The 20,477-nt window shown below is 39.8% G+C and overlaps 1 protein-coding gene across 1 annotated transcript in view; it reads right to left on the reverse strand.

Annotated features, from left to right (window-relative positions):
- IL13RA1 (interleukin 13 receptor subunit alpha 1) overlaps window positions 1–20,477 on the reverse strand; it is a 100,306-nt gene that overhangs the window by 53,473 nt on the left and 26,356 nt on the right. Inside the window, exon 5 of the mRNA XM_049767657.1 lies at window positions 8,514–8,701. Within this exon, the coding sequence (XP_049623614.1) occupies window positions 8,514–8,701 (188 nt within the window). The remainder of the gene's footprint in view (window positions 1–8,513; window positions 8,702–20,477) is intronic.

The raw sequence follows: 20,477 nt of genomic DNA on the forward strand, positions 1-20,477 counted from the left end.
ATTTTTTTCAGGCCTGTTATTTGACATGTTATTTCAGTTTGGAGTTTTGTGATTTCTGTCTTCATATTTTCTTGATTCTTATTAGTGTTCTGTTCTATTCTATTCATGGTTTCTTTGAGTTCTTTGAGTATATTCCATATTGCTACTCTAAAGTCCTTATCTGAGAAATTGATTAGTTGGTTGGTCGTTAACTGGTCATCAGAATTGTCATCTTCATTCTCTATGTCTGATGCTGGCCTGCGTTGTTTCCCCATTGTCACACTTGTATTGTGGGTTTTTCTACGTGTTGTGGTGGTATTCATTGATTATATGATGCAGGCAACACACTTCTCTGGCTCCGCCCTTTCTGGATGGGCCGACTTGCCTCCAAGGTAGGGGAGTCCTCCGTGGATGAAGCCTCACACAGGATCAAATCTTAGGCCCAAGCACGCAGCAGAGAAGACAGTCTGGAGAGAAATTCTTGCTTCTGTGATCCAGCACAGTTCTTAGTGTGGTTTTTTTCTTCTTGTGATGGTGTTCTATTTTTAGAAAGAGCGCACGGCTGCATAGCAAAGTGGAGCTAAGTGCCTTCTGGAGCCTCTTTTCAGCCCACTCTCAGGAGGTTCACGCAACAGGATAGCAGAGAGACACACACAGGCAGCACTCACAGTTTTTCACAGTCGGGCCCCACTGGTCAGGCGTAGTTTTCACTCGCTCGCTGGGCACCTTCAGAATGCTGTATTTTTGGGGTTCACTTCCCAGGACTCTGAGGAGAGTCACTGGCTAGCTGGGTAGCTTCTGAATGTAGTTTCTTTGGGGTTCGCTTCCCAGGGCTCTGAGGAGAGCTTCCAGAGTTCAGGAAAGACAGAGAAGGGTAGGACAGGGCTCCCTTCCGGTGCTCAGTTTCCTCAGAAGAAGCACAGCCGGGTGGAGACTCTGCAGGTAGAGCAATCAGCACTCTGCCTGGAAACCCCCACATCCAGCCATTTCTTACTCACTCACTGGCTCGCTGGGTAGCTCCCGAATGTAGTTTCTTTGGGGTTCGCTTCCCAGGGCTCTGAGGAGAGCTTCCAGAGTTCAGGAAAGACAGAGAAGAGTAGGACAGAGCTCCCTTCAGGTGCTCAGTTTCTGGTTCGCTGGGTAGCTTCCAAATGTAGTTTCTTTGGGGTTCGCTTCCCAGGGCTCTGAGGAGAGCTTCCAGAGTTCAGGAAAGACAGAGAAGGGTAGGACAGGGCTCCCTTCTGGTGCTCAGTTCCTCAGAAGAAGCACAGCCCGGTAGAGACTCTGCAGGTAGAGCAATCAGCACTCTGCCTGAAAACCCCCACATGCAGCCATTTCTCACTCACTCACTGGCTCGCTGGGTAGCTCCCGAATGTAGTTTCTTTGGGGTTCGCTTCCCAGGGCTCTGAGGAGAGCTTCCAGAGTTCAGGAAAGACAGAGAAGAGTAGGACAGGGCTCCCTTCCGGTGCTCAGTTTCCTCAGAAGAAGCACAGCCCGGTGGAGACTTTGCAGTTAGAGCAATCAGCACTCTGCCTGGAAACCCCCACATGCAGCCATTTCTCACTCACTCACTCCAGAATTCTTAATTTTCTCTGTTTCCTGTTATTAGCATTTTTATAATAGTAATGATTTTATTTAATATAATAAGAAAAATTGGGTGTTTGCTATTACATTTTATGTGCCCATTTTAAAATTAATTTTCTTTTTTATAATTTTCTTTATTTAAACACTGTGATTACAAATATGATTATAGTTGTATGATTACAGTCATGTAAAGAACACCCCCCTTCACCAGTGCAACATTCCCACCACCAATTTCCCAGATCTCCCTCCTCTCCACCACCCCCCCACACACACCTGTACTCGAGACAGGCTTTCTACTTCCTTCATTCATTCACATTGCTATGATAGTTTTCAGTGTGGTCATCTCTCCAACTGCACTCATCACTCTATGTGATGAGCTTCATGTCATGAGCTGCACCTACCAGCCCTCATCTTTCTTGTCTCTGATATACTGTTAAAAATGTTTTTCATTTTTCTTAAAGCCCATAGATGAGTGAAACTATTCTGCATCTTTCTCCCTCTGACTTACTTCACTCAGCATAATAGATTCCATGTACATCCATGTATAGGAAAATTTCATGACTTCATCTCTCCTGACAGCTGCATAGTGTTCTATTGTGTATATGAACCACAGTTTCTTTAGCCACTCATCTGTTGAAGGGCATCTTGGTTGTTTCCAGAGTCTGGCTATTGTAAATAGCGCTGCAATGAATATTGGTGTAAGGAAGGGATTTTCGTATTGTATTTTTGTGTTCCTCGGGTATATTCCTAGGAGTGGTATAGCTGGATCGTATGGAAGCTCAATTTCCAGTTTGTGAAGGAATCTCCATATCACTTTCCATAAAGGTTGTACTACACGGCATTCCCACCAGCAGTGAAAAAGAGTTCCTTTCTTTCCCCATCCCCACCAGCACTGCTTATTTTTCTCTTTTGTGATGTGTGCCAATCTCAGTGGCGTGAGGTGGTATCTCATAGTAGTTTTGATTTGCATCTCCCTGACAATTAGTGATGTTGAGCATCTTTTCATGTACCTTTTAGTTATTTGCCTTTCTTCTTTTACAAAGTGTCTGTTCATTTCTTCTCCCCATTTTTTGATGGGGTTAGATTTTTTTTTCTTGTAAATTTGTGTCAGTACCTTGTAAATTTTGGATATTAGTCCTTTATCTGATGAGTATTGATATTGAGTGAATAATTTCTCCCAATAAGTGGGTGGCCTTTGTATTCTGGGCACTATCTCCTTTGAGGTACAGAAGCTTCTCAGCTTAATATACTCCCATCTGTATATATCTGCTTCCATTTGTTTGGAGAGTGCTGTCTCCTCCTTAAAGATGCCTTTAGTCTCAATGTCCTGGAGTGTTTCACCTACATGTTGTTCTATATACCTTATAGTTTCAGATTTGATATCAAGGTCTTTAATCCATTTGGATTTTACCTTTGTACATGGTGTTAACTGGGGGTCTGAGTTCGCTTTTTTGCAAGTGGCTAACCAGTTGTGCAACACCACTTGTTGAAGAGGCTTTCCTTGCTCCATTTAGGATTTCTTACTCCTTTATAAAAAACTAGGTGGTTATATGTCTGAGGAACATTCTCTGAGTACTCACGCCTATTCCACTGATCTGAGGGTCTGTCTTTATTCCAATACCAGGCTGTTTTTATAACTATTGCTTTATAATACAGCTTAAAATTGGGGAAAGTAATGCCTCCCATATTCCTTTTACCAAGGAGTGCTTTAGCTATTCGAGGTTGTTTATTGTTCCAAATGAATTTCAGAAGTGTCTGATCTACTTCTTTGAAGAATGTCATGGGTATCTTTAGAGGAATCGCGTTAAATTTGTACAATGCTTTTTTCATGAAAGTATTGCCATTTTAATGATGTTGATCCTGCCAATCCATGAGCAGGGTATGTGTTTCCATTTCTACGTGTCCTCTCTTATTTCTTGGAGCAGTGTTTTATAGTTTTCTTTGTATAGATCCTTCACATCTTTAGTCAGGTTGACTCCAAGATATTTGAGTTTGTGTGGCACTAATGTGAATGGGATTGTTCTCTTAATGTCCATTTCTTCCCTATCATTATTAGAGTATAAAAAGGCCATTGATTTTGTGTGTTAATTTTGTAGCCTGCCACTTTGCTATATGAATTTATTATTTCTAGAAGCTTTTGGGTAGAGTCTTTAGGGTTTTCTAGTAGAGTATCATGTCATCTGCAAACAGCGAGAGCTTGACTTCTTCCTTTCCTATCTGGATTCCCTTGATATCTTTTTCTTGCCTAATCGCTATAGCAAGTACTTCCAGTACTATGTTGAATTGGAGTGGTGAGAGAGGACAGCCTTGTCTTGTACCAGAATTTAGAGGGAAGGCTTTTAGTTTTTCTCCATTGAGGATAATATTTGCCACTGGCTTGTGGTAGATTGACTTAACTATATTGAGAAAGGTTGCTTTTATTCCTATCTTGCTGAGAGTTTTCATCAAGAATGGGTGTTGAACCTTATCAAATGCTTTTACTGTGTCTATTGATATGACCATGTGATTTTTATTTTTCTTGTTGTTTATGTTGCGTATTATGGTGATAGATTTATGGATGTTAAACCATCCTTGCATTCCTGGGATAAAACCTACTTGATCAACATGAATAATCTTCTTAATGAGGCACTGGATCCTGTTCGCCAGGATTTTGTTGAGGATCTTTGCATCTGTGTTCATCAGGGATATTGGTCTGTAATTTTCTTTTTTGGCAGCATCTTTATCTGGTTTTGATATTATGGTGATGTTGGCGTCATAAAAGCTATTTGGAAGTGTTCCTATTTTTTCGATTTCATAAAAGAGCCCGGCCAGGATTGGTAGTAGTTCCTCTTGAAAGGTTTGAAAGAATCCATCAGGGCTTGGGCTTTTGTTTTTGGGCCAATTTTTGACTACGGTTTTAATTTCCTCAATGGTGATGGGGGTGTTTAGATGTGATACATCTTCTTTATTCAAACATGGAAGGTTATATGAGTTCAAAAATTTATCCATTTCATCCCGGTTCTCATATTTAGTGGCATAGAGTTTCTCAAAGTATTCTCTGAATACCCTTTGAATATCTGGTGTATCTGTAGTGATCTCCCCTTTTCATTTCTAATACACGTTATCAAGTTTCTCTCTCTCTTGCTTTGTGAGTTTTGCCAATTGTCTATCAATCTTGTTTATTTCTTCGAAGAACCAACTTCTGCTTTCATTGATCTTTCAGATTGTTTTTTGGGTTTCCATTTCATTGATTTCTGCTCTCAGCTTTGCTATTTCCTTTTGTCTCCCTATTTTTAGTTTCTTTTGTTGATCATTTTCTAATTCTATAAGCTGCATCATTACGCTATTCATGTATGCTTCTTCTTCCTTCCTGATGTGTGCTTGCAAAGCTATAAATTTTCCTCTCAGTACCGCTTTTGCTGTATCCCATAGGTTCTGATAGTTTGTGTTTTCATTGTTGTTTGTTTCCAGGAAATTTTTGATTTCTTCTTTGATTTCATCTTGGACCCACTGGTTGTTCAGTAGTAGACTGTTTAATTTCCAGGTGTTAGATTTTTTCTTCTGTGTCCCTTTGTAGTTCACATCTAACTTCAGAGCCTTGTGGTCAATAAAGGTAGCCTGCAAAATTTCTATCTTCTTGATTTTATGGAGGTATGTTTCATGTACCAGCATGTGGTCTATCCTAAAGAATGACCTGTGTACATTGGAAAAGAATGTTTATCCAGGTTTCTGAGGATGGAGTGTCCTATATATATTTACTAGGCCTCTTTCTTCCATTTTTCTTTTCAGGCCTAGTATATTTTTGTTGGGTTTCAATTTAGTTGACCTATCAAGTGCTGACAAGCCTGTGTTGAGGTCTCCCACAATTACTGTGTTATTATTGATATCCTTTTTCATATTTGTCAACAATTGTATTAAATACTTTGCTGGTCCCTCACTGGGTGTGTATATGTTTAGGAGAGTGATTTCTTCCTGCTGTACTAATCCCTTGATTAGTACATAATATCCATCTTTGTCCCTTACAACTTTTCTGAGTATAAAGTTTGTGTCATCTGATATTAGTATGACCACCCCCGCTTTTTTAAGGGTGTTGTTTGCTTGAATGATTTTCCCCCAGTCTTTGATTTTGAGTCTATGTTTATTCTGACTATTCAGGTGTGTTTCTTGTAGGCAGCAGAAGGTTGGCTTCAGTTTTTTGATCCATTTCACCACTCTGTGCCTCTTAACAGGTTCATTTAGTCCATTGACATTGAGAGAAATAATTGTCATGGGATTTATTGCCATCTTTGTGTAGAAGTTTGGTGTGTTTTTTGTTCTGTCTTGTCTTTAGAATAGATCTTTCAGTTTTTCTTTTAAGGCTGGTTTATCATCTGTAAAGTTTTTGATCTGTTGTTCATCTGTGAAGCCATGTATACTTCATTCAAACCTGAAAGTGAGTTTTGCTGGGTGCCTTATTCTTGGCGAAGCATTTATTTCATTGAGTTTTGTCACTATATCCCACCACTGCCTTCTGGCCTTGAGTGTTTCTGGTGGCAGGTCTGCTGTAAATTTCAAGGATGCTCCCTGGAATGTAATTTCCCTTTTTGATCTTGCTGCTTGCAGTATTCTATCTCTATCTGTGGGATTCATCATTGTGACTAGGATGTGTCTTGGGGTGTTTCTCCTGGGGTCTTTTTTAGCTGGTACTCTTCGGGCATGCAGGATTTGGTCACATGTTTTCCTTAGCTCTGGTAGTTTCTCTGTGATGATGTTCTTGACTGTTGATTCTTCCTGGAGATTTTCTTCTTGGGTCTCTGGGACTCCAATGATTCTAAAGTTGTTTCTGTTGAGCTTATCAAAGACTTCTATTTTCATCTGCTCATATTCTTTGAGTAATTTTTCCGTTGTCTGATCATTTGATTTAAGGCTTTTTTTCCCAATCTATTCTGCTTTGTAAAGTTGTAATGCATCGCATCTTACAGCGCACTAATTCTATCCTCAGCTGCTTTTAACCTGTTGGAAAGCTCATCCATTATGTTCTTCAATTTGTCTACTGAGTTTTTCAGACCTGTTATTTGACCTGATATTTCAGTTTGGAGTTTTCTGATTTCTATCTTCATATTCTCTTGATTTTTATTAGTGTTCTGATCTATAATTTCTTTGAGTTCTGTGAGCATCCTCCATATTTCTTTTCTAAACTCCCTTTCTGAAAGACTGCTTAGGTGGTTGGCCATTGTTGGGTCATCAGAGTTTCCATCTTCATTATCTATGGCTGATGTTGGTCTGCATAGTTTCCCCATTGTCACGCTTATGCTGTGAGTTTTTCTACGTGTTGTGGTGGTATTCATTGGCTAGGTGGAGTGCGCGGCCATGAAGCAAAGTGGAGCGGCCACACTACCTGCTTCGACGCCTTATAGGTGTGCTTAAGGGGGTCAGCAGAGTTAGCTTTATCTGCAACTCCAGCCTGGAAAGACTCACCTCAGCCGAGGCAAGCCGTCAGGGGATGAATGCCAGAGAAGATCAAAGTTCCCAGGTTGAAGCAAGCTGGGGGAAGCCCCAAAATGTCTGTCAAGCTTAAGGAGCCCAGCAGAGTCTGTCTTATCCAGAACTCCAGCCCGGCAAGACCAAGAGCTCTTTCTTTTTTTTTTTTTTTTTTTTTTTTTGGTTTTTGGGCCACACCCAGTAACGCTCAGGGGTTACTCCTGGCTATGTGCTCAGAAGTTGCTCCTGGCTTGGGGGACCATATGGGACACTGGGGGATCGAACCGCGGTCCGTCCAAGGTTAGCGCAGGCAAGGCAGGCACCTTACCTTTAGCGCCACCGCCCGGCCCCCCAAGAGCTCTTTCTAATACTGGTAGTGCTAGGGAATATTCCTAGCATATTGATTGGTAGATGATATGATGCCAAGAATCAAACCCAGAGGTCTCCAGTCACCTGGACTTGGTCTCCAGCTCCTACTAGATATTCTTTCTTAACTTACTAAGCAAGGAAGCCATGCCTGTTGTTCTAATTAATCACTGTTGATACCATGTGGAAAGTTTATATAACATTCCTGATTACTCCACTACCAGCATACAGAGTTCGAATAACATTCCTGATGACATCATCACCAGCATAAGCCTTTCCTAAGTACTGTTATTTAGGAATTGTATATAATTTATTCTATATATAAGATTATTCTATATCCTATTTATTCGGCAGGATCATTCTCTCAAGAATAAGAAGTAAAAGAGGGGGCCGGAAAGATAGCACAGTGGTGTTTGCCTTGCAAGGAGCCGACCCAGGACCTAAGGTGATTGGTTCATATCCCGACATCCCATATGGTCCCCCGTGGCTGCCAGGAGCAATTTCTGAGAACATAGCCAGGAGTAACCCCTGAGCACCGCTGGGTGTGGCAAAACAAACAAACAAACAAACAAAAAAAGAAGTAAGACCTTCAGAGTCAGAGAGCCCACACTTCAATCTTGGTAATATATCTAGCTGTTGGCTGTAGTCTAGGCTTACTCACATGTAAACAAGGATACAGTAGATAGTATGTGTTCAATAACTATAACTAATTCCCAAAAATGGTCAGCCCTAAATACCCAAAACAATGTCAATGACAGTAGAATCAAGAGACCCAAATTATAACAAGCTATACACAAAATGGGCCTGTCAATGGGGCTAAGGGTGGAGGTACAGGATGCATGCTGGGAACTATGGTGGAGGGAAGTCAACACTGGTGGTAGGAATAGCCCTAATTCCCCCATCACTATGTTACTGAAATACAACTGTGAAAAACTTGTAAAAAATTAAAATAAGAAATACATTTAAAAAAAGAATTCCCAAACTTGTGTCTTTGAAAAGTATCTATTCAGGAGGTCCACTGAAATATAGTACTTCTTTTCCCCTATGAATATCTCCACAGTCCAGTCATATCCTTTATTATTCCTATTAATTATCTAAAAGAACATTTTTATTCACAATGTCACAGAAGACTGGAATGAACTTACCATGAGATGCTAAATGCACAATATGAAAGAAGGGTAGACTTTTTTCCTCAGAATCATTGACCATTATTTGGACATTGTATTTATAAATATTGTCATCTTTCTGCTTCGTCAGATTAAAGGAGCAGCCAATGTAGTTATCTTCTCTAAAAAGATTTTTACACTGAAGTATTTCTTCCAGGCTGCTGTACCTATAACAGAAAAGGAGACGTTTCAGACTATTTTAACAGATATTCAAGAAACAAGAAAATAATTTATATTTAATGACTGAAGATGTCTATGATATGCACTATTGGCAGGGCCTAACGGAGTAGTTAAAGGGTTCAGAACAGTCGTTATCAGTCTTTGTGCACCTGCAGACCAGGACCTGTCTATATATGGTTCCACAGACAGGCAGCTATATGTAAATATATATAATATAAGTACAATATAAATATATAAGGCATATAAATATGCCCTATCAATATATATGTCAATAAACTAGTGGTTTTTAACCTTTCTACACATGCAACACAGCACCAGTCAATGGACTGGTGGTTGATAAACAATGGCTTAGAACACCTTTCCTACAACCATGTGGTCATGAGCTCAAATTCCGAAAGTCCCACTTGTACCAATGGTGATCCTGGCAGCTATGTTATCTTCAATCCCAGCACCACAGGCAATTATTGGTCACACAGTGGGTGGGTGGATGTGAGCATCTCAGAAAAGGGTTGAATCCCTGGCAAGTACCACAACTAAAAAACTATACAAATATTACAGACAAGAAGTGAGCACACGAGTGAGCATCCCAGTGGTCTCTACCCACAACCATAATGTATGTGCCTCAAATTAAAATGTGCTCCTAGCAAGCACTGCCATTAAAGAAGCATAACAATGAACACTGAAACCTGATGAGCCCTAAAGCTAAAAATGTGTGAACATTTTGTGTTCAATCTCTGACTTTGCAGCAACATCAACAATGACAAAAGGAAAGGACAGATTGAAAAATAAAAACCAATAGAAAAGAATCAATATTTGTAATAAAGAAGGATAGTTCTCGCCAAAACTCTATTTTTCATGTGGTTCTATTTCATACTCCAGGACTAAAAGATTGTTTTCCCTTGAAGGAAATGAAGAGAGGGGAACAGAATAAGAGAATGAAAATGAATCCAATTTAAAAGAAGAAATGTTATTATTTGGGGGACACGCTTATCTGGATTTATCTTGGGTTTGAGAGAGGCACTAGGGGCAACTTCATTGTGTTTGGGTATGTATTATTCAAGGATTAAACCCAGGGCTTCATATATGCAAGATATGTACCTTAGTTTTCTCTATTTAACCAAGTTATTTTTCTTTTCTTGTTTGTTTTTTGTTTTGGGGCCACACCTGGCGGCACTCAGTGCTTACTCCTGGTTCTTCACTTAGACTCCTGGCAGGCTAGGAGGACCATTTGTGATGCCAGAGATCAACCCCGGGTCCGTCCTGGGTTGGCCACATGCAAGGCAAACGCCTTACTGCTGTGGGGCCCATATTAAACCAAGTTTTCTATCCATAAAATGCAAGTGGTAATATTTGCCTCATAGTAGTTTTCTGTTCTTGTTTGTTTTTGTGTAATAACTGTCAGTGACCATTTGGAGTGTAAAAACAGAAGTGGTGTGTCAGCCTTATGCAAGAACAGCACATTACTGATAGTACTATCTCTCCAGCCATCTTCATAATGTTTTAAGAATTTAAGGACCCAAGAGAAAAGTGAAGTACCTTGTGCTTAACCAATCCTGGTTCTAGACCTGTCAGGTATGATCCCTGAGCACACAGTCAGGAATGGCCCAAAATTAAAAAAAAAAAAAGAATTTAATAAGTGATTATAAGGCTTGTACTTCAAGTCCTTGTTATCTCTTGAACATGTATCTTACATGTCTCTTCCTTTATTGCCTGTCTTGGTAACATTCCCCCTTTCTCCTCAGATCTTTCCTTTTTCTTTCTTCACCCCTTCCTAATTAATTTTCACTAAAAGTATCTTGTTTCATAAAAAATTATGAATGCAAAGAATTTTGCACAGTATCTTGGCACGTTGCCAATAACAGTTACCACTATAATCTAATACCTCATATCCTTTCTTTCCATGCTCTTGTTCCTCTCCATTCTATCCATAACTAGATTTAATAACATTAAATCTGACCATTTGCCTCTTTATGTCCCAGAAAGCCCTTTTAACAGTTTTATTTGTTTTCTAATGCTATCTTTATTTAAGCATATGATTACAAACACGTTTGTAGTTAGGTTTCAGTCATAAAATGTACACCATCCTTCATCAGTGTAAGTTTCTGCCACCAACTTTCCACATCTCCCTCCTCCCCGATCCCCTGCCTGTCTTCGAGACAGGCATTCTGTTTTCTCACTCACTATCATTATCATGATAGTTGCTTAGTGTAGTTATTTCTCTAACTGCTCTTACCACTCTTTGTGGTAAGCTTCGTTTTATGGGCCAGTCTTTTCAGCCCTCATTTCTATTGTCTCTGAGTATTATTTCATACTATTTTTTATTTTTCTTAAATCCCACAGATGAGTGAGATTATTCTGTGTCTATCTCTCTCCCTCTGACTTATTTCATTCAGCATAAAAGTTTCCAAGTCCATCCATGTATTTCATGACTTCATTTTTCCCTCTGACTTATTTCATTCAGCATAAAAGTTTCCAAGTCCATCCATGTATTTCATGACTTCATTTTTCCTGATGGCTGCATAGTATTCCATTGTGTACATAGAATATACATTTTTGATGGGGTTAGATGTTTTTCTTTTTAAGTTCTGTCAGTACCTTATATAACTTATATATTAGTGTCTTGTCTGATGGGTATCAGATGAATAGTTTCTCCCATTCCATGGGTGGCCTTTGTGTCCTTGTCACTATTTTCTTTGAGGTGCAGACATTTCTCAGTTTAATGTAGTCCCATTTGTTTATCTCTGCTTCTACTTGTTTGGACAGTGGTGTTTCCTTCTTGAAGATACCTTTAGTCTCAGTATCATGAAGTATTTTACCAATGTGTTCTCCTATATACCTTTTGGTTCTGGGTCTGATATCAAGGTATGTAACCCATTCTGATTTGACCTTTGTGCATGGTGTCAGATGGAGATCCAGATTCCTTTTTTCCATATGGATGACCAATTGTCCCAACACCACTTGTTGAAAAGGATTTCCTTGCTCATTTTGTATTTATTGTCCCTTTATAAAAGATTGATAGATTGTATGTCTGGGGAGCATTTTCTGAATACTCAAGTCTAGTCCACTGATCTGAGGGTCTGTCTTTTTCCAATATCATGCTGTTTTAATGATTATTGCTTTGTAATACAATTTAAAATATCATTTTAATAAGGCTATATAGCTTTCCATCCCCCCATTTTATCATGTGGTTCCATTTCATACCCTAGAAAGTAAATAATTTTATTAACATTAATTACTCTTAATCGTGATGAAAATAGTGAGAGAACTACTGACTCTTAGTCTTCTTCATATGAAAGACAAGGTTATGAGGCCAGGATGAGAAGTCTTATACTTAAGAATGCCTCATCTTCTGTCTCTGATTCATCTGTATGCCCCTTCCTTATACTCTTGATGCGTTTCTCTTTTTTCTCAAGTTATAGAGTTTTTCACACCTATCATCAGCCCTCTTCATTTCTCCTATTTCTTACTCATCACCACAAGTTTACACCATCAATTCCTTGAATTTTTGGACTTGGAATATCTAATATTGACCTCACACCATGGAGATAGTCCAAGATTCTAACTGGCTTCACTTGAGATTACCCCTCTTGTCTTGAATTCAGCAACCAGAACACATGTGCCATTTCCTTGCCAAGTTGCCTTTTCTTCTAACTTTCCCAATTCCATCAATTGGTGCTAATTTTTCTGGGGCTCCTCAGTTAGATCATTTGAAATAATATCCACATTTACCTATACTTTTGACTCCTTCTTCTGTATTCTATCATTAAATTGTTTTGCCTTCCTTTGCAAACCTTATTGGATCCATTTCAATGGGATTATTTTACATGGCTTTCATTCTGTTTCATGTCTGAATCACATCCAGCTTCATGGACTCTCCAGATTAAATCTTGTTGATCTTCAGTATTAATGCCTTCCAAATTCTGACAGATGCCTGCTTCAGAATACAATCTTCTGCATATTATATTCCACTGAGACTTTATTTGTTTGTTTGGGCTCACTCCCAGTGATGCTCAGGGGTAACTCCTGCCTCTGCAGTAAAGAATCACTTCAGGTGGTGCTAAGAGAACCATATAGAATGCCCAAGATTGACCTCCAGCTCAGCCATATTCTAGGCTTGTGCCTTATACTATCTCTCTGGCCCCTTCCACTGGATGACTTTAAATGTCTTCCAGAGTAGTACTGCAGTGATTGAATTTCCCATTTCATAAACTTACATGCCTATCACAATGTTTATCAGAACTAGCACAGTATAACCAGACAGAATGTGTTCATTACAAATGATTGTCTAGGCTACTGAAAGACTATTTTGTAATAAAACTAGCAAAGAAAACCAGAACCAACCCTTACATCAAGAGTCACAAGAGGAGTAAAGTAAAAGTTCTGTAGAAAAGAACATGTTTTAAAAGAACTAAGTGCTAAGGCCCCCAAACCTTAACTTCATACTGTCTGTAGTAATTTTTAATTATTTTGGGGGCCACACTTGGCATTTCTCTGGGAGCTATTCCCATGTAGTGCCACGGAAGGATCCTACAGTCTCACTCATGCAAAGCATGTGTTCTCCCATTGGAGCCACATCCTGACACTTCCTGGAGTCACTTAAAATATCATATTTCATGAACCTGCTACTAGAGAATCTGACCTAGATTCTGTTCAAGGTATGCAAATATGTATGTTTTTTGGTTTGCGGACGACACCCAGGAACACTCAGGGGTTACTCCTGGCTCTGTGCTCAGAAATTACTCCTGGTAGGCTTGGGGGGCTATCTGAGATGCTGGGGATAAAACCAGGGTTAGCCTCATGCAAAGAAAATAAATGCCCTATATGCTGTGCTATCACTCTGGCCCCATGAAAATCAAAAAACTTCCCCATGAAATGTTAGGGGGAATCCTGTTGCAAATGAAGTTTTCTAAAGCTTAGATCTACTCCATACATCAGTCAACCGATCTTTGACAAAGGAGCAAGGGCAATAAAATGAAGCGAAGATAGTCTTTTAGCAAATGCTATAAGGAAAACTGTACAGTCGCATGGAAAAATGAATTATCACTTGCCTTATACTCTTTATAAAATGAAATGCAGACTGGATAATGATTCTTGATAAAATGCAAATTCATAAAATGCCTAATAATTAACATAGGAGAAAGCCTAGATAATTTTGGATCTAGAGATGGATTTCAAAATATAATGCCAAGAACATGACGTATACATTAAAAAATGGATTGGAGAGATAATACAGGAGGTATGATTCTTGCCTTGCACATGGCCAACCCAGGTTCAATGTCCAGAACCAAATATAGTTCCCCCAAGCACTGTGTAGAGTGAACCCTGTGCAAACGGCCAGTCTCATGAGCACTGCCAGGTATGAAACTAAATTTCCCCAAATAATTAATTTAATAAGTTTACAATTCATTACAATTTATACCTTCAGTAGCTTAAAACACTTCTATGAGGGGGCTGGAGCAGTGGCACAAGCAATAGGGTGTTTGTCTTGCACACGCTGACCTAGGACGGACCACGGTTCGATCCCCGGGTGTCCCATGTGGTCCCCCAATCCAGGAGCAATTTCTAAGCACATAGCCAGGAGTAACCCCTGAGCATCACAGGATGTGGCCCAAAAATAAACAACAAAAACCAAAAATCCCTCTATGAGTTTGATCCCTGGTGTCAGCACAATCACCATGCATAATTATGACAGATCTGGTATTTGTGATCTCTGACACTACAAGTGATTTTTAGATACATATGTAATCCTCTCCAAGCTAGGGCAAAACTTGCAACCAAAAATTATGTGTATGCACCAAAGCAGTGTGACTGCTGGTAAGCACAAGTGTGAATATTCCAGTGACGCTAGTGAGTATTACCACTGAAACATGCATGCCACAATTAAGGAGATGACACTTGGCAAACACATGTGCAACTACCACAAATAAAAGAATGCCAACTCTCAGCAAACACCTCAGCTTAATATACGAACACTACATATGACCTGATATGTGGATCTTTAGCAATTACGCCAGCTAACTGTGGAAGTACTTCAGCTAGGATGCCTATAACTCTCCAGTCATCATTATTACAAAAACAGAGTGAAGGAAAGGAATTCATTTTTTGTTCTGTGAAAGATATTGTCAAGAGATTAAAATAATTCGAAGAATAGTAGAAGGTATACAGAACGCACATCTCATAAAAGACTTCTAGTCCAAAATAAAAGGAACTCTGAAAACTCAGCAATAAAACAAACGACACAACTAAAAATGAGCCAACAAGCTTAGTAGACATATTACTAAAATATATACATAGGAGAATAACCATAGGAGATAATGATCCACATCACATGTCATCAAAAGATGTAAAGTAAAACAACGAGATACTACCAAATACTTATGAATAGCACTATAAGCCAGAATAGACATCAGCAAAATGATACAGCAAATTTGAAAAGAGAAATTTACTTGATACAGCAATCATATCCCTTCATGTTTATCAAAAGGACATGAATTAATATCTCCACACTAAAACCTGTATGATATGAGTTTTATTTGGATAAGTTGGCCACAGGTAACTGAAACTTCAGAAAGCAAAACCATGAAAAAGGAGGACTGGTATAAAGCTAGCATATGTTGAGTTCTGAGTCTATATGTGAACAGTTAGGCACTGTTTCATACATTTTCATACAGTCTCAGCCCTCAGAGAAAACTTAAGAAATGCATAAGTATTATTACTCTATCCATTTTACAGGTTATAAAACTGAGGTTCAGAGAGAAGGAATTTGCCCTTACTCATGCTTATATTAAAAAAGCATCAAACAGGGGACAAAGAGATAACATGGAGATAGAGCATTTGCCTTGCATGCAGGATAGTGGTTCGAATCCCATCATCCCATATGGTCCCCCGAGCCTGCCAGGAGTGACTTCTGAGCATAGAGCCAGGAGTAAACCCTGGGTGCTGCCGGGTGTGACCCCAAAACCAACCCCCCCCCAAAAAAAGTAAGGATCAAACATTGGAGCCAGAGAGATAGCACAGTGGTAGGGCATTTGCCTTGCAAGCCGATAACCTGGGATGGACTCAAGTTAGATCCCTCGATCCCTGGCATCCCATATGATCCCCTGAACTTGCCAGGGGTGATTTCTGAGTGCAGAGCCAGGAGAAACCCCTGAGTGCCACTGGGTGTGACCCCAAAAAAAGAAGGAAGGAAGGAAGGAAGGAAGGAAGGAAGGAAGGAAGGAAGGAAGGAAGGAAGGAAGGAAGGAAGGAAGGAAGGAAGGAAGGAAGGAAGGAAGGAAGGAAAAAGAAAGGAAGAAAGAAAGAAAGGAAGAAAGAAAGAAAGAAAGAAAGAAAGAAAGAAAGAAAGAAAGAAAGAAAGAAAGAAAGAAAGAAAGAAAGAAAGAAAGAAAGAAAGAAAGAAAGAAAGAAAGAAAGAAAGAAAGAAAGAAAGAAAGAAAGAAAGAAAGAAAGAAAGAAAGAAAGAAAAAGAAAAAGAAGCAAACATTTGTAAAAAGGCTTGTATATGGTTTCAACAGAAAATAAGTTGCAGGCTGAAGCAAGCCTGGCAGGAGTAATTTCTGAGTACAGAACCAGTAGTAACCCCTGAGCACTGCTGGGTGTGATCACAAAAACAGAAAAAGAAATAAAAAAGTTGCATTGAAGTGAGGGAAGAAAATAAATCATCTATTCCAGGGCCAGAGCATTAATATAGTGAATAGGGTGTTTTCTTTGCATGCAGCTGACCTGGGTTTGATATCCTGCATCCAAGATGGTCTCTTGAGCACCACCACAAGTGATTCCTGAGTGAAGAGCCAGAAGTGACCCCTGAATGGTGAGGTGTGGCCCTCACTACAGCTTAGTCACATGCCCAGCCCTAATTTGATTTTAATATTAATTCCATTAATTTAACAGAGCAATAGCACATGTGGCTAGTAATTTTCATCTTGGAAAGCACAGTTTTAAAAGGAGAGTGGAGGGAAAGCCAGGAGGGAAACTGGGGGCATTGGTGATGGGAGAGGTGCATTGGTGAAGGGTGTTTTACATTGTATGACTGAAATCCCATCATTACCAACTTTGTAATTGTTTAAAAAAAAGCAACTGTATTATGAACAACCTCGTAAGCACAGTGTTTAAATTAAGTATTTTTTTTTTAAAAATTGGGGCTTGTATCTTGTAATTGTGGTTTGTATCCAGTTCTTGAACGTTCAGGTTGTTCCTAGATTGTATTCATAAAATATATTGCTGCAAAAAAAACTAACAGAGTAACACAAATGTGTACGACAAAGCACTTTCCCCTTTTGTCTTAGAAGAACTCCTAGCTCTAGACAAACTTTCACCTTCAGTGCCTTCTTTATTGACACCTGATTAACTTGCATGCATGGTCTGCCAGAGACTGAGATAGTTTTAGAATTTCTTCCCTTCCTTTCTCTGCCCTCTAGAATCAGACACAAAACGGTTTTATGGAGAAACTAGAAGGGTTAACAGAATATCACAGGATGCTACCAGGTTAGAAGCCATCTTAAAAAGTCTGGAGTAGGGACCAAAGCAATAGCACAGCAGTATAGCATTTGCCTTGCACGAGGTCGACCTGGGACGAACTCAGGTTTGATCCCCAGCATCCCATATGGTCCCCCGAGCCTGTCAGGAGTGATTCTGAGTGCAGAACCAGGAGTAACCCCTGAGCACTGCCGAATGTGGCCCCAAAACAAAAAGAAAACAAGAAAAAAAAGTCTGGAGTAATGGTTCACTTGACGTTCTGTTTACATGCACCCTTTACCCCTTGCTTCCCTGAGCTTCACTAGTACTTCAGAATTGAACCTTCCCAGTCCTCTTCTCATTGTTTTGCTAAAATTTTGACCCTCTGGGGTTGCTTCTACCTTCTATATCATCACCCCAATCCAAATGTTCTCTACAAAACATTCAAATTTTATCATGGAACACCGATCCTGGGACACTCGGGAAATAGGATTGGGGAACTTGCTTTTCAAAAGAAAACTCAGGCTGAAGGGAAGTACTAAGTAAACAGGAAATGACAGCACAATGTGCTAAATACTCTTCCATGGCAAAACACACAACGCCATAGGATGCCACCACAGAGGCACACAGCTAGAAAGACTTGAGAGATCAAAGAAAGTTTCCTGAGGAGGAAATGGTATAATTAACAAAGTAAGAGGTATCCCGGTGATAGGGCAAGGCATGGGCTGCGAGAAGAGACAACTCTGCACGACTCTCAGTATTCTCTTCTAGTGTTTGAAGATCTGGTTAAGGCGCTAGAAGAACTTCGGTAGCAGGGTACAAGAAAGATATGGAGGGCGGGGGAGACTGATGCCAAAGAAACTGACTTGAACCAGATCTTAAAAGTTCTGTTATGCTGAGATATTTGGCCTTAATCCCAGAAAGAAGTGATCTAAAGTCAATGGAGAGTTTTAAGGAAGGAGGAACAATAGGGACCATAAACACACAAGTTAAATGGCATCTGAGAATGATTTTTATCAGGAAACAAACCCATCCCAGAATAAAGCACAAAATCTCAATGGTGTCTGGCTTCACCAATAGTGCTCCCAAAATTACTTTTTGCAACAGGAAAGAGAGTGAGGGAGAGCAAATCCTGGGTAACTTGAAACATTTGTATTCACACTTTGCTATATTTGCCTTCCAGATCATGCTACAGCTTGAGTGTTTGACTACTTCAGACAAAATATACTCTGTGTGTTTAAAAAAAAAACAGTCATGGATATAGGTTTGAAAGGCCTAAACCCAACACTACATGCTCCATTCTCTCAGAAGTAATTTTAAACAAAATTAGAGAAGGCCATGGCAAAGACAATCTGCACTTATTAAATCTCCTGATTCCCTACCCAGGTATCTCACTGATTAAATATCTCCATTCCTCAGAACTTACTCCCTCAGAGGACAGAGTATCCATACCAGTATTATACTAGATGGCATAGACTGAACACTGAAAAGGGTAATAAGAAACAGTGAATGTCGTTACTTAATGGTTAAGGGACATAAACCTCAGGAAGAATTCACACTGCTAAGCATATATGCACCTAACAAGCCTACTGATGCACTATCACTCTGGACTCAGGAGCTGTGGGTAGAGTGATAATTTTTATGTAGTGATTTCTGAGTACAGAACCAGGAGTAACCCCTGAGCACCGCCAAAAACCCAAACCCCTCAAAAAAAAAGAATAAAAAAGAGTGGGGGCCAACTGGGAACACGGGTGGCGGGAAATGTGCACTGGTGAAATGTGGTATATATTATATGACTGAAACTCAGTCATGAACAATTTTGTAACCACAGTGCTTAAATAATTATATAAAAAGAAAAAAATAAAACTTAGTTTTACATACCCAAGCCAATCAATGCGACACATGATATAAATAAAAGTAAAAACATATCATATCAGGGGTTAGAGCAATAGTTCAATGGATAGGGTGCTCACTTTGCACTCGGCCAATACAGGTGTGCTGCCCAGGATCCCATATGGTGTCATGAGCCCACAAGCAGTGGTTCTTAAGTGCAGAGCCAGGAGTAACCCCTGAGCATTTTTGGATGTGGTTCCCAAACAAAACCAAAACCAAATAATAATGCCAACAGATTCAGATAAAGCATTTGACAATATCCTGTATCCATTCATGATAAAAAAAAACCCTCAACAAAGTGGGAACATAAGGAAATTTTCCTCAACATAGTCAAATCCTATAACCACAAGCCCACAGGAATCATTACACTAAATTGGGAAAGCTAAAAGTCATCCTTCTAAGATGACTAACAAGAGAAAGTTGCCAACCATCAACATTCCTATTCAATATAGTACTGAAGAATTTGAAAATAGTTATTAGAAAAAAATACTGAGTGGGGCTAGACCGATAGCACAGTGGTAGGACATTTGCCGTTAACGTGACTGACCCAGGATAGACCCAATTTTGATTCCGGCATCCCACATGGTCCCACAGCCTGCCAGGAGCAATTTTTGAGCACAGAGCCAGGAGTAACCCTGATTGCTGCCGCCGGGTGTGGCTCCAAAACCAAAATAATAAACAAAATAAATATAAATAAAGAATAAATAAACTAAGATGGCAGCGCGGAATACCACATGAGATACCATACCTAGCTTGCAATATGAGATGGCCCCGAGAAAACTCTTTAACATACATTTTATCTCTAGGTTACACCTTCTTTTAGGAACTGAAGCACGTGACCAGTCAGACGACCAAAGCAGTAACCGAGACGTACAGACTTAAACTACACGCTCTATTCTGTGAACAAATTCAGGCAAACTAGCATTCCCCTGCTATTCTCTCCTCTCTTCTCACTACTTTCTTTTTTATTTTCTATCTTCTTTTTTTTCTTCTCTTCTTTATTTTTTTCTTTTTCTCTTTTCTACTCTTCTCTTTACTTTTTTCCATTTATCTTCTCCCTTTCCTTCTAAAGTATTTTCTCTTTTCTCCCTTCCTACCCCTTCCATATACCTTCCCCTTTTCCCCCTCTGGAAATCCAACTATCCCTTCACCCCTCAATCCCATACAGACCTCCCGCCATATTAAAACTCTCCACCCTCAGTCCTTAATCTATTAGGCATCAAGATTGACCTCCTACCCCAACGAACCATTACCCAGCACCCAGTCGAGAGGACACCCAGTCAAACCCACATCTCGTCTCCTGCATGAAAAGGCAGCCAACTCCCCTGCGGATCCATGCTGCGAGGCCCTCCCCACCAACTCCCCCTAACGTGGACTGTTACCTGAAACCGGACTTAGGTCTAAAAGTATCCTCAA

The sequence above is a fragment of the Suncus etruscus genome, chromosome X (genome assembly GCF_024139225.1).
Source record: "Suncus etruscus isolate mSunEtr1 chromosome X, mSunEtr1.pri.cur, whole genome shotgun sequence".
Lineage (NCBI taxonomy): Eukaryota > Metazoa > Chordata > Mammalia > Eulipotyphla > Soricidae > Suncus > Suncus etruscus.